At 46.0% G+C, this 14,473-nt stretch overlaps 2 protein-coding genes across 5 annotated transcripts in view; both read left to right on the plus strand.

Moving 5' to 3' along the window:
• The first annotated feature begins 341 nt into the window (after positions 1-341).
• The window catches only part of LOC146656104 (sodium/potassium/calcium exchanger 3-like), a 142,860-nt gene continuing 128,728 nt past the window's right edge, over positions 342-14,473 (plus strand). For 2 of the 4 annotated variants that reach the window (XM_085428990.1, XM_085428993.1), the window contains exon 1: positions 342-704. In XM_085428990.1, the coding sequence (XP_085285116.1) occupies positions 524-704 (181 nt within the window). In that variant the 5' untranslated portion in view covers positions 342-523. Of the gene's footprint in view, positions 705-793; positions 844-14,473 lie in introns of all 4 variants that reach the window. The other 2 variants (XM_085428992.1, XM_085428991.1) reach the window with 2 other exon arrangements.
• Positions 10,916-14,104, plus strand: LOC146656105 (uncharacterized). Its single transcript, XM_085428819.1, has one exon. The coding sequence runs from the start codon at positions 10,916-10,918 to the stop codon at positions 13,469-13,471; it is 2,556 nt and encodes an 851-aa protein (XP_085284945.1). The 3' UTR covers positions 13,472-14,104.

Consider the following 14,473-nt stretch of genomic DNA (forward strand, 5'->3'; position numbering starts at 1 on the left):
ATCTCATTGGATGATGTTTGCATGTGTATACTTATACATGTGTGCTTGTGTGTGAATGTGTACATTTTTGTATTTGTATGTGCATATTTGCATGTACACATATTTTTATTTTACAAAAATATATGGATGTCTCACAATGTTTTCTATAATGTTTTCATATTATCTATTTTAATTCTTTTTATTATATTATCCCTCTGTTCAGCACTTTGGCCGACACTTGATGTCTTTTAAATGTGCTATATAAATAAAGATGACTTGACTTGATCCTATCTAGGGAAATATTTTGCTACCTAACTAAAATAGAACCATAAGTTTTATTTTGAAGCTTGAAACCGGATGTGTAATTCCTTCACAGTCTGGTGAACTTTACGAAGCCATCCAAAAGCCAGTCGTATCTCCTCCCGTCGAGTAACTTCAGTACCCGTACAGTAAGCTTGTGTGCCTCTGCCTCCTCGCCTCAGGTTCTCGTACCTCTGCACCACCACCGGGGGTACCGCCGGAACGCTCGTGAGAGAAGAGCGCCATGGCCCGTGTGGTGGTTGAAGCGATGCCGGAGACAGTCGGAGGAGGAGGAATGATGCTGAACCGGCGGAGGAGCAAAGCCAGGCGAAGAAAGCGAAAGGAGTTGTTCGTCGTCCAGATGTGCTTTGCGGGGGTACTTCTGGGGGTTGTCGTTGGGCTCAAGACTGTGGCACAGAAAGCAGGTGAGGGGCACTTTAAAGCTCTGTTTCCTTCTAGTTTGAGTGCTTGTTTTTTGAGAAAAGACAACGTTCATGCGGAGTTTTTCCACAAGCAGGAACAACAGGCTGCTCGGAGGAAGAGAAACATAGAAACAGAACATTGGTACGTATTGTTTCCTTAAATGTGACAATAACCTTTAAGGACGCTACAGTGAAGCCAGTTTTGGGAACATTTAGAGTAAAAAACCCGCAAACAGGACAGTTAGAGTATATTAACATGAGATCTAATATAGCAAAATATTAAATGTCAAATCTTAAAGTAAGCACTGTAAACGTTTAGGCTGATATAATGCCTCGCGTGTGTGCGCTCAACACCAAAAATACACCGCAGAAAGCGTGAGGATGTCTGCAGACAGATCAGGCTGGATTGGGGCACTGTATCAGCTCACATGTACAGTCACGTAAATAACGAAATAACAACAGCATGCCTTCATGTTCAGCATCTGTAACTAATAATGCCCTGGAAATGGAAGCTGTGACTGTGTTGCCTGAATTGCTTTACAGAAATCCACTTTCCTCCTCCTACAGCCCTGTGGCTGCAGCTGATAGGCCGAGGTGCTGATGTACCCGGCACTCTGAACTCTGATGATACTGATGAATGATCGTTGCTGACGAGCTTGAGGCTGACGTTCTCTAATATAAATTAAACGGTACACTTCACAAGCTTATGGCAGCTGAGTGGGATGCTCATTAGACCGGCCTCTGAGGGATCTGCTGTCATAATCAGTCCTACCTTTTGAAGAGTGTCTGTATTTAGTTCTGCGCTGCCCCAGTGTCTTTTTCCCATAAGGTCTTGTTTATGTCCATGTCACCTGCCTGGCAAGTGCTGGGAGTGAGGCAGACCGGTTGGTGACATCCTGAGGATTTAAACTTAACACATCGCTCCTTGTATCTTCTTGTATAGCTCTTCAAGCGCTCCAGACTTGTTGCTTTTTAATCTTACAATGCATTGCCTTTGAGCAAAGGCTTACCAGTGGTAATTTTTCAGTAAATTGGCAACTGAAAAGTCTGATCTTTTGTGTGTGTGTCTGTGTGTGTGTGTGAGCCGAAGCTTCTATGGGGAGAATGTGAAATCATTACAGAAGCATTAGCAAAATGCCAGATGTCCAAAGTATGTAATTATGGACCGCAAGAATTCATCATCAGTGGGGATATTTTTTAAGTTATAACATTTTTTTAGTCTTGATTGTCAGTCTTAAAGTCTTAATTGATGAAGGAGTGGCTGTGTTCTTAGGTATGGTTATTTTACATGCACTGCTGAAGCCACAGAACAGTAAGCATCAGCATAAACACATATCATGAAAGTAAGTAAAATGTTGTTCTGAAAGGATCAGTCGAGAAACTGAGGAGTTCATTCAAAAGCAGTCAGTAATATAGAATTTTTAAAAAATGGTTACTGATGCTTTTCACGGGCTGTGAACTTCAAAGAGAGCATTTTTCATACTCAGCTCGCTAATTGAATAAAAGAAATCAGCATGCAGTTTACTGATCGGTGACGTTGCGGGATTCTTTCTAGTGTGGGGCTATGGATGCAGTCGTCGGACATTTGGATCAGATGTAGATCTGCACAGTTAACATCGCACAGAGGAAAATGTTCAGCTTGGAGGCATTTCAAGCTCTACAGCAAGTTTATGTGACTTAAATGTGGTGAAAGGGAAAAAACACGTATGACACTTTGACCCTCATTAGGTCAGAGAGACGGTATCTACAATAGAAGGTAGGAGAACGGTTTGGTGTGACATGCTGAGAAGCTTCTGTCATACTCATGGTAACCTCAATTCTTTGAGCTCCACATATTACACTTGGGAAGGGAGAAACAAGCAAAAAGACTATGAATGATAGTAGTTTGCAGAATTTCCGTTGTATTTATTATGGGGCCACTGACATTTAATCTTTCACTCATAAATACCAACAGTTCTGGGCTTTTATATTCTTGGATTTACTTGTTTGTTTAATTTTGTTATACAAAGGTATAAAACCTGATGTTTCCTCACGTATGGAGAACAATTTACAGTCTCTTCCTTACAGTGACGATTGCAGCTTATTAATTTAACACCAGTATTGGATCAACACTCAAGAATGGCTATGAGAAGGAGCCAGAATATGTGGAGAATACCCAGTCGGGCTGCTCCAGCCCAAAGACATGCAGTTTGTGGCGTTAGGTTAACTGGCGATTCTAAATTGGCTCTAGGCGTGCATGTGAGTGTGAATACAGGGTGGGCCATTTATATGGATACGCCAAATAAAATGGGAATGGTTGGTGATATTAAAGTCCTGTTTGTGGCACATTAGTATATGTGAGGGGGCAAACTCCTCAAGATGGGGGGTGACCATGGTGGCCATTTAGAAGTCGGCCATCTTGGATGCAACTTTTGTTTTTTCAATAGGAAGAGGGCCATGTGACACATCAAACTTATTGGTAATGTCACAAGAAAAACAATGGTGTGCTTGGTTTCAATGTAACTTTATTCTTTCATGAGTTATTTACAAGTTTACCGTGTTAGCTCTGGGGCAGACTGACGACCTGTCCAGGGTGTACTCTACCTCTTGCGCTGTGGCAGCTTGGATAGGCTCCAGCGCCCCTCCAGTCCATGATAAGTGGAAGACAATGGATGGATGGATGGATGGAGTCAGCATTGTCACACACCTACAGCCTAGGCAATGCTTCGGAAAAAGATGTATCATTGCTGGATCAACTTTGAGCATGGCTGGTTGAAGTACAGTAAATAGACTGGATCTTATCCACAAGTGGTACTAGAAATGTACTGTGTACACTGGCTTCCTCTGCAGACACTGTTATTTGACTTTCTTTGGTTGAAACATCTGTTTTGCTTTCTCAGTTTCGGCTTCTCTAACAGAACAAACTCACATCTTCTTCGTGACCTTAAGTTCATACGTGCTTTGTCACATGTAGAAATGATGTGTGTCCGTATGCAGATTGCAGATAGCAAGACTGATACATTGAAGTAAAATATCAGAGAGACATATCACATTATTTAGAGTTTAAAGAGCAAATAATTGCATCAATAACTTCTTGTTAACCTCCCACTCACCCAAATATAATACATTTAAAATCATTGAAGCTCCCAGTCCCAACTTTAGACTGATCAATTTTAATCATCACTTTACCTCATCAAAGAGTTTCTAACCATTTCATTTCAGTGGAACAATCATTTACTTGCTATGAACACGTGTTTGTTCATGGAAACGTTTTGGGCCTCATTGATGCATTTGGGCTCATTTTTGCCCAAAAATTCAGACTTCTGTCTTGGTGTTGGAACTAAAAGGATTGGACGAGTGCATCCATATTCATGAGTCAAACAACAGAACAGGATCTCTTGAGAAACCTGCTAGTGCTCAAAAGAATGTTCTTAGTAGGAGAAAATAGTCGAGCCCCACAGATTCTCTTAAATTGATTGAAAACTGGCATTTCAAGCATACTTGGACGGATATGCAGAGTGATTAGGTCAGCCCTGCAACTTCCTAGGACAGCTTCAGAAAAATGATGTGGTCAATGTCTGAGTTTACTTTCAGTCAGACCGATAAGTGTTTAAATGACTTGTAAAAAATAAGCTTTTATCAATGTGCAGGGAGCTTGGCAAGTCTCTCAAATGCAGGGATCCAACTTTGAATTTCAGCTTTTTGAGTCAGAGCTGCCGCAACATTGTTGAGCTGGGTGAACTTCTCCATGGTCCAATTGTCCGATTATCCTGTTGGACAACAGGATACCCTCACTGTGCCCTCATTAAGGTTTCCACCCTCCATAATGCATGCAATGTAGCTGTACACACAACAGAGCTCTCTCGCCAGTGCTGTTGCTCATGGAGAGAGACACACTGGGAGTTTCCATCGTGATGAGAAGGACGGGAGCCTGTGATAGTGGGAGAACCTCGTGTACATGCAGTGATGAATGATTGAGGCAGCTGTAATTAGAGGCCACAGATGGACAGATACGAGCTGAAAAGGCTGAAGTGGTATTAAGTCAAAACATTCACCTGGTTCTTTCATGCACACACACACAAAGATCAAAGTCAAACTTCTCTGTTAAATGCAGAGATGTTGTTATAATAAGGTAATATTGATTTAATGCAGTAATACAAGAATACAAGTTAAAAATGCATTGATTGGCAAACTGTTGACGATCACGCTGACTCCCGCCAGTCCCCATGACTATGGCTGCATGACTGCGTCCAAAATGAATGTTGCAGTTATTTTAATTCAATTCAATTTTATTCATATAGCGCCAAATCAAAACAAAAGTTGCCTCAAGGCGCTTTATATTGTACAGTATTAATATTGAGATAAAAGTTATTTGTCATGCTTCTTCATTTATTTGTGTGACAAGTAGTTTTTATTGCACTGCCATATAAACATCACACTGACACTGGTATCCAGGGGGTGGCTGTAGCTCAGGAGGCAGAGCGTGTCCCCTACTAATCGGAAGGTTGGTGGTTCCCTGGCTCCCCCAATCTGCATGCCAAATATCCTTGGGCCAGATACTAAACCCTGATGGGTTCATCTGTGAATTCTAGATAGAATCTGTGTGTGGATGGGTGAATGAGGCATGTTCGCTTTGAGTGCTTGAGTAGAAAAGTGCTATGGAGGAACCAGAACCAGCCCATTTCAGTTGCAACACTGACCTGCATTACAGGCTGATTCCACGTCAGATGCTTCCCGTTAGCAACCACTGCTTTATTTTTCTTGGCATTCATGCAGTTGTTACACTGGTTTTCTGGCAGTTGAGTAAGTTCTGCAGCACTCTGCATATTATTGGTTGGTTAACGTCATTCGTATTTTCCAAAACCTAAGTTGATTCCCTTCAAGTGACAAGCCCTTTACATTCTGCTGTGCCAGACGTTTAGTTTCAGCGTTGTTTATTTTGTATTTATCTATTAATATAGTGTAGTCAGACTCAGTCAGACGTTTCCACTGTGTGCTAAAATGTGCTTTTGATCGTGTTTATTTAATTGTGGGATGCCAAAAGTGACTGAGATTAAAATTCAATTAATTGTGCTGTACAGTTAATTGAGATCATCATTAAATTTACGTTGTTTTGCACCTCCTCGTCTCTGCAGTGTTGGCAGAGGAGAGTGCTTCGTAAACAGACAGACACATGGTGGGCACATTAGTAGGAAAAATGGCGTGTTGAAATAAATCAAGATTAGAGTAAATCCTTTTACAGGAGTTGGTCTTACGAGGCCCAGTATCAGCTGACGACCTCTAATTCCAACATCTTTGTTTACTTGCTTCAGCATTAATGTGTCGTTACTGAGCCGAACTCTCTGTTTCACTTCCTCTCATGGAGCTATGTGCTCATTGTTCCTACATGGATTCCCACCTGGGAGACCAGGACTTGCTCTTACGTTTGTGATCATACCCCATTGGGTTTATGCACACAAACATGTGGTTAAGGTGCGTGTGTGTGTGTTCCACTGGGACATGGATGTGCACGCACCTCATCTCTGCTCGTTCTCTGCCTGTCCTTTATTTCTTTTAACCTCATCCATCCATCTGTCTGCATCGGACCCCTGAAATCACAAGGTATAGAAGCCATGCTTATCCAGGATAAAAGCACTATGGGATAACATTTACAAGTGCACACATAATGAAGCATTCATTATCTACAGGTTTAAATATATTACTTTATATCACTACCATCTCCTCATAATGTGTGACAAAGCTAAAAGATGTATCAGCCAGACAAGTGCTCATGCTATAGAGAAGCCTCTAATGGCTGCTTGCCGTATCTGGTATCCAGCATTAGTGTCTAGATGATCTCACTACATAACGTAAAGCTCGGGTTGGCGGGTCCCCTTCTTTCTGCACGATAGCTGAGGAACAGAGACGGAGCACTTTGTGCTGACGTATAATGTCGGGTCTTTATCTTACAATATAAAGTGCCTTGAAGCAACTGTTGTTGTGAATTGGCGCTATATAAATAAAACTGAATTGAATTGAATTGACAAAGCCTCAGGACTCTGAGCGAAATTAGACAAAAAGGAAAAGAGACAGAAGTGGAGCGAACAGGGACGGAAGGGGGTGCGGTGATTTGAACAGCGAGAGCAAGTGAGGACAGCAGTGGCATTGATGGAAGGAGGAGGAGGAGAAAGTGAGATGAAGAAGGTTGGGGGAATGGAGGCGGAAGGAGAGAAAAGATGAGGTGAGGTGACAGGAGAGAGAGGTGGGAGTAGGCTGGGGTTGTCCATGTTGAGGCGGGTGAAGTGAGGATGGGAGTAAATGTGGTCATGAGGCAGAGAGCAAGTGTGAGGATATGAAGGGAGGGGATGGAGCGAGGTCAGGATTGAAGGCAAAGCAGGCTCTCTTATTTTTCATTGTTATGTGACCACTCTTTCTCTTTGCACTCAATACGAGCAGTGTGGGGCTTTTTCTTAAAAAGTAATAATGCATTCAGCTTTTACGCATTTTAGTCAAAGCAGATTTGAGTGCAGCAGCCCAGAGAGCTTTAGCAGCGGGTCAGAGGAAGAATAATTCTGCTTTATTCTTACGTCAAGTTAACTGTTGATATCTGAAAGGACAACGATGTCGTGACAAGTCAGAAATAACAGCATGTGTTTTTACGCATGTGTGAACTGCAGTGCGTTCCATCAAAGTGTAAATATATGGGATCAGAACGATGCCATCTTGAAATGAAACTGAAAAAAATATTGTAACTGAAATAAATGTACTGAAAAATCTTGTATTGAAAGTGAAAATAAAATTGATAGTGAAAAATAATTAATTGAAACTGTAAATTTTTTTTTTTTTTGCTTACAATTTTTTTTTCCAGTTTCAATCCATTTTTTCAGTTTCACTCTGCTGGCACTGTTGTGGCGTCCAGGGGCGCTTGAGGGGCGGGGATTCCGACCCGCATGTATTTGGATATATTATAGTGCTGACCAATGACTGTAGAAAACATGGACGACGCGGCTGCGGTCACGGACAAACTTGCATGTGTCTGTTTGGGAATGGCAGATGCTGAGAGGTTTACATTACCGACTGTTTCAAAGTGACAGCCTGAGGTGTTCTTCAGTAAATTGGACTACCAGACAGGAGGACCTGAGGCCCTGCCGCAATATTTTCGGTAAGTTAAATGTGTTTGTAAGCTAATCCGTAACTAAGGTCCTTAGCTAGCTACCTAAGATGAGCACTCGACTGTCGGGGAAACTTGTTTTGTAAAGTTCGTTTAGCTAACCCGTGCAGGTGAATGAATTTACCCTGACTAAAGAAATCAAGAGAAACGCACCGGGCTGCTCAGTCACTAACCACGGTTACTGTACTTTTATTATGAGTATTATACTGTAAGAGCAACAGGCTGGACTCTGCTTCAGCTCCTGTGCAGAGCTGATTATTAAATATGTGCAAACAGCAGCATGTTTTCTGTCGCTTGCCACATGTGGAAGGACATTAACACCAACTTTTAAAAAGCTGGCACTTCAGTAACCCCTCATTAGTCAGTAGCTACGGATTAAATAGCAAAGCCCGATATTTATGTACTGAAACCAACTACTTACGCTTGGCAGCTTAAGTTAAAATGTTTAATTTTCTGCAGCAGCAGACTGAACCAGGACTGAAACCTGCTCCATCATCTCATCTTTGCAATGTCCATTTACAAAGTGCCAAACATTATATTGGAAAATGTGTTAGTATATAAGGCCTTTTTGTTTTTGAAATAAACTGTTCATGTGTCAGCTGTCAGCTACTGTAGGACTGAAAAAATGTAAGAGAAGAACTTCAGATCACGAGTGTGTGAGGACAGAGTGGATCAGCTCTATTTCAGATTTGAGAGATAAACTTTATATTTCAGTTTGTGATGGTTCTCTTTGTGATTACAGGAGCTGTCCTCAGATTCAGACCTCAGCACCACCCAGTGACAGCAGACAGATCATCGTATATCTTCACTCTTTGTAGTAACTCCAAAATTAACTGATGAAATCAGTACAAAGGTTAAAGTACCACATGTGCTGTCAGTGAAATCTGCAGCTGTTTTATTGATAAATTTAAAGACAAAAAGTCAAAAGGATTAATCACCCCTGTAACTGTGTCACTATACATCAGCATTAACAGTACTTAAGTTTAGTGTTGCAGAAAACTGCTGATCTCAGACCTGTACAACTTCTGTTTTAAACACTGAATGTACTCAGCTACATGAAGAGCACATGATGTTTTCTCTGACACAATTAAATAAAACCTGATGAAAGGCAAAGGTTGTTACTTGTATGTTGAACTAAAAACTTGTGATCTGGAATTCTTTCACTGTTATTTTGTCAATAGTGTGTTATTTATCATACCAGAGTAACCAGAGAGCTCAATATATATTTAACTCACTGCTTTTGCTGCACTGTGGTATTAGGTTGCTGAACACTTTGTGCTAACCTGTTGACAGTGTTGGGAAGGTTACCTTTAAAAATGTTTTCCACTACACATTACAGATGTAACGTATTCTGAATACTTCACAGCTACATTAATGTACTATTGCTGTGTGATTTATTACTATTACTGAAGGCTACTCGCCATACCAAAACCAACTATATTTTAAAATCTTAATATAAATGAGTAACAGTAGGGTGGACATTAGGTAAGGCTGCACTTTTTGCCGCAATCTCGTATAGAAAACTATTCCGCGTGTATATAAAACATCTCCGCGGCTCTGAACCGTAGTAAAGGGACCTCTGGCTAATGCGTTGGGTTCCGTGTCGGACTTGTAGCCGAAAGCTAGCTTTACTTTGTTGTCTGGGTCAACTTTGCTAGCGAGAGACAGAGGTACTCCACTTTCACTTTCAATACAAGACTTTTCAGTACATTTATTTCAGTTACAATATATTTTTTTCAGTTTCAATATTTTTTTCAGTTTCATTTCAAGGTGGCATTGTTCTGATCCCATACTAATAAAGCTTTGCTATGTTCTTTTGTTAAGTGAGATTTATTGAAAGTTTTTTTTTCAACTTTCTACTAGACAGCACAGTGAAGAGAGGCAGGAAGACAGGGAGCAGGGAGAGAAAGAATCGAACCCGGGTGCTGCATTCAACCTTCGGGAGTATGTCCAAAAAAATGAATAATAAAAACAAACACGTTTAAAGAATTTCCTAATGTTTGGGTCCAGGAGGAGTTGCATCTGTCATCCGTCTGTTTTGTTTTTTGGGTTTTTTTCCCAATATATTTCAATACAGCACAGTAGCTGATAATCTCTGTCAAATCCTGCTAGGTTAACAATGGTCTAGCTCCTTGTCATGTCAGAAATGTTTCGCTTTTTAAGATTTTTAATGTTTTTTTATCGTTCCCCTTCCTGAGAAGTGGTTTAAAGATGTTCCTTACTCTCAGAGACTGCATAACCAGCTAGCCTTCTTTTCACACGACTTTTCCTCACTGCAGCGATGTACTCAGTAAATTCTCTGTCTTTGATGAAGTTGCTTTTCTGTTTCTCACGGAGTATAATGTCATGGTCCTGGGCCATGTTGGCCCAGTGTTCTTAGTTTTCTTGTATGTTTGTATTTTGTTCCTTATTTAGGCCATGTTTTCTGAGTTGCCCTGTTGTGTTGTTCCCTAAGTGTTTTCCCTTCATGGCTTTTACCCCTGTGTGCCCCTCTGTGTATCTGTGAGCCCTCGTCTCTCCTTATGTTTTATTCCATGTTTCCCCTGCCCATTATGTCCAAGTTCTCCCCGTGCTCTCTCTCCCCCCCCCCCCCCTGTGTGCCCTGTGTATTTATGAGCCCTCGTCTCCCTTTGTGGTTGTTTCATGTTTCCCCAGCCCGTTATGTCTGTGTTTTCCCCGTGCTCTCTCTCCTCCTGTCTGAACCTCTGTGCACTTCCTGTTTACTTTGTGACTCTCACGCCCGTACATGTCATGTTCAGTTCACCCCGCCCTGTCTCGTTATGATTATCAGTGTCACCTGTGTTCCCCGTGTGTTCAAACTTTCCTCGTTTACCCTCTGTGTATTTCTGTCTGCGTCTCCCTCTGTTCGGCGTGACGTCGTCCCTCATGCTGTGTGTGGATCTCCCTGTGTCTCCCTGTGAGTTCTTAGTTTATGGTTTCCCAGTTTAGTCTAGTTTGTATGTTTGTTCTACCAGCAAATAAAGCTGTGTTTTGAGTTCACCTCCCCGAGTCTGTGAGTCCTGCATTTTGGGTCCAACTCCTGCCTGCCGCACAGCGATTCATGACAGTACGACGTCACCACAACATGGACCCAGCAGACTTACCCGGGGAGAGCGATCTGATACGTGTCCAACGCCTAGTCGAGTGGATAACCCACACTTCCAATACAAGGGCAAAGATTGTGGGGATAAATGCTATCGAAGCAATCCTCAAAGGAAATTCTCATCTCCGCCAGGTCAGAGGATGTTTGGACTTATTGGCCAATTTGAATGAAGCCCGGGAGGCGGCGCGAACTCGGGAAATATCAGACTTGGCCCAGCAGCAACAGACAACAGCCACCCTGGAGCAGCCGCGTCAGTTTCACCGGCCGGATGTGGTTTTTCCCGGCCCTTTGGAGCCATCTGCGGGGAAGAAACGTCGATCACGCCGCGGGCGCGCCACCCCACAGCCGGACGTTCGGACTTTTACATCGCCGGCTGTGGTGAATAAGGACTCTTTTTCTGTGTCGAACCGTGGGACTATTCGTTCAGGGGTTGTGTTTTGTGCTACGGATGGTAATGTGAACAGTTTATTAGCTGCCCAGCCTCCTGAAGCTCTCTTAGCTGCCCAGCCTCCTGAAGTTCTCTTAGCTGCCCGGCTACAAGCTGTGTCTCCTGTGTCCCCGCTAGCACAGTCATTAACTCCACCACAAGCTCCATTTTCACCTCTACCATCGCTTCAGTCATCAGTTCGGTCTGCCACTCAGTCGCCCTTAGCTCCATCATCCACACTACCACCTGTTTCTCTTCCACCACAACCGTCACTACACCCAGCCATTCAGGCTGCTACTCAGTCAGTCATTCAACCCATAGCCCTGCCATTAAGGCACTCTGTAGCCGAGCCATTAGCCGCCCGACCCGCAGCCACTTCAGCCACTCCTCCACCCGTCACACCTCCACTACAACCATCACTGCAGTCTCTAGCGCAGTCTCCTGCAGCTCTGCTTTCCCCAGTGCAGTCTCCAGTGTCCCCAGTGCAGTCTCCAGTGTCCCCAGTGCAGCCTCCTGCAGCCCTGCTTTCCCCAGTGCAGTCTCCAGTGTCCCCAGTGCAGCCTCCTTTAGCACAGTCACCCACTCAACCACCAGCACCACAACCGTCACTACCTCTAGTTCATTCCCCTGTGAAGTCATTAACTCCACCACCTACTCCACTCTCACCACCACCGTTACTACAGACATCAGTTCAGTCCCCTGTGCAGTCGTTTACTTCTCCACCGTTAGCAGCTCAGGTCCCCGTGTGTCCAGCAGCTCAGGTCCCCGTGTGTCCAGCAGCTCAGGTCCCCGTGTGTCCAGCAGCTCAGCTCGCACCTGAACCTTTGGCCCAGTTCCCCGTAGCAGTGCAGTTTTCTAGCCAGCTTAACGTTGAGCCCGGGGTCCCAATTCTCTCTGGCTCTACATCGGCTCCTGCTGGAAGCTCGGATGAGCTCATCCAGCACTCCGCGGCTCCCGTGTCGCCATCTACCTCGTCCGCTGGGGGTTCCAGTGAGCCCAGCCAGCACCTCCTCGTCTCCGCTGGAGGGTCCGAGGGGCCCGTTCAGCCACCCGTCTCCGCTGGAGGGTCCGAGGGGCCCGTTCAGCCTCCTGTCTCCGCTGGAGGGTCCGAGGGGCCTGTCCAGCCTCACGCCTCGTCAGCTGGAGGGTCCGAGGGGCCCGTTCAGCCTCCTGTCTCCGCTGGAGGGTCCGAGGGGCCCGTTCAGCCTCCTGTCTCCGCTGGAGGGTCCGAGGGGCCCGTTCAGCCTCACGCCGCATCAGCTGGAGGGCCCGAGGAGCCTGTCCAGCCGCCACCTGCGACCGCCTCGTCGTCGCCTGGTCCGGCTGCATCCGCCTGTGCTTCTGCTACGCCTGGGCCAGCCTCTGCCTGTGCTTCTGCTACGCCTGGGCCAGCCTCTGCCTGTGCTTCTGCTACGCCTGGGCCAGCCTGTGCTTCTGCTACGCCTGGGCCAGCCTCTGCCTGTGCTTCTGCTACGCCTGGGCCAGCCTCTGCCTGTGCTTCTGCTACGCCTGGTCCGGTCTCAGCCTCTGCTTCTGCTACGCCTGGTCCGGTCTCAGCCTCTGCTTCTGGTCCAGCCTCGGCCTCTGCAACCTCGTCTGGTCCGGCCTCCGAGTCTTCGTCCTCGTCTGGTCCGGCCTCCGAGTCTTCGTCCTCGTCTGGTCCGGCCTCAGCCTGTGCTTCGCCTGGTCCGGCCCCCGCATCGCCACTGTCTGGTCCTGCCTCGTCTGGTCCTGCCTCGTCTGGTCCTGTGCCCACCAGGCCATGGCCAGCACGCCTGAGACTGGAGGGCCGCCGCTGCCTTCCGCGCGGTCGGCCCCCTGAACTGCTCCGTCGTCTCCTTCGCCGCCGCCGCTGCCTTCCGCGCGGTCGACCCCCTGAACTGCTCCGTCGTCTCCTTCGCCGCCGTCGCTGCCTTCCGCGCGGTCGGCCCCTGAACTGCTCCGTCGTCGTCCCCCCCTTCGCCGCCGCCGCTGCCTTCCGCGCGGTCGGCCCCCTGAACTGCTCCGTCGTCGTCCCCCCCTTCGCCATCGCCGCTGCCTTCCGCACGGCCGGCCTCCGGACCAGCTCTGTCACCTGTGCCACCCACCTGGTCGGCCCCCCGACCGTGTGACCCGTGAACTCTTGTGCCTGTGGGCTCTGGGTCGGCCCCCTGAACCTTATTTGGACTATAGTCATGTGCTCCTGTGTTTTCTGTTGTTTGTTTTTGTTTCCCGTTCTGGTCCCTCCGTCCTGGTCCCCCGCCTCCCGCCCTGGGTGGGTTGTTTTCTGTTTTTGTTTTTTCGGGTTTGGGCTGTCGGGAGCCAGCCCTTGAGGGGGGGGGGGGGGGGGGGTACTGTCATGGTCCTGGGCCATGTTGGCCCAGTGTTCTTAGTTTTCTTGTATGTTTGTATTTTGTTCCTTATTTAGGCCATGTTTTCTGAGTTGCCCTGTTGTGTTGTTCCCTAAGTGTTTTCCCTTCATGGCTTTTACCCCTGTGTGCCCCTCTGTGTATCTGTGAGCCCTCGTCTCTCCTTATGTTTTATTCCATGTTTCCCCTGCCCATTATGTCCAAGTTCTCCCCGTGCTCTCTCTCCCCCCCCCCCCCCTGTGTGCCCTGTGTATTTATGAGCCCTCGTCTCCCTTTGTGGTTGTTTCATGTTTCCCCAGCCCGTTATGTCTGTGTTTTCCCCGTGCTCTCTCTCCTCCTGTCTGAACCTCTGTGCACTTCCTGTTTACTTTGTGACTCTCACGCCCGTACATGTCATGTTCAGTTCACCCCGCCCTGTCTCGTTATGATTATCAGTGTCACCTGTGTTCCCCGTGTGTTCAAACTTTCCTCGTTTACCCTCTGTGTATTTCTGTCTGCGTCTCCCTCTGTTCGGCGTGACGTCGTCCCTCATGCTGTGTGTGGATCTCCCTGTGTCTCCCTGTGAGTTCTTAGTTTATGGTTTCCCAGTTTAGTCTAGTTTGTATGTTTGTTCTACCAGCAAATAAAGCTGTGTTTTGAGTTCACCTCCCCGAGTCTGTGAGTCCTGCATTTTGGGTCCAACTCCTGCCTGCCGCACAGCGATTCATGACATATAATTTGATGTATTGATTTCATTTCTGGAAGCAAACAGAGGACTTCTAAAAC

The sequence above is a fragment of the Rhamphochromis longiceps genome, linkage group LG13 (assembly GCF_057381845.1).
Source record: "Rhamphochromis longiceps isolate RC_006_pf linkage group LG13, R_longiceps_female_GT1.1, whole genome shotgun sequence".
NCBI classification, from domain to species: domain Eukaryota; kingdom Metazoa; phylum Chordata; class Actinopteri; order Cichliformes; family Cichlidae; genus Rhamphochromis; species Rhamphochromis longiceps.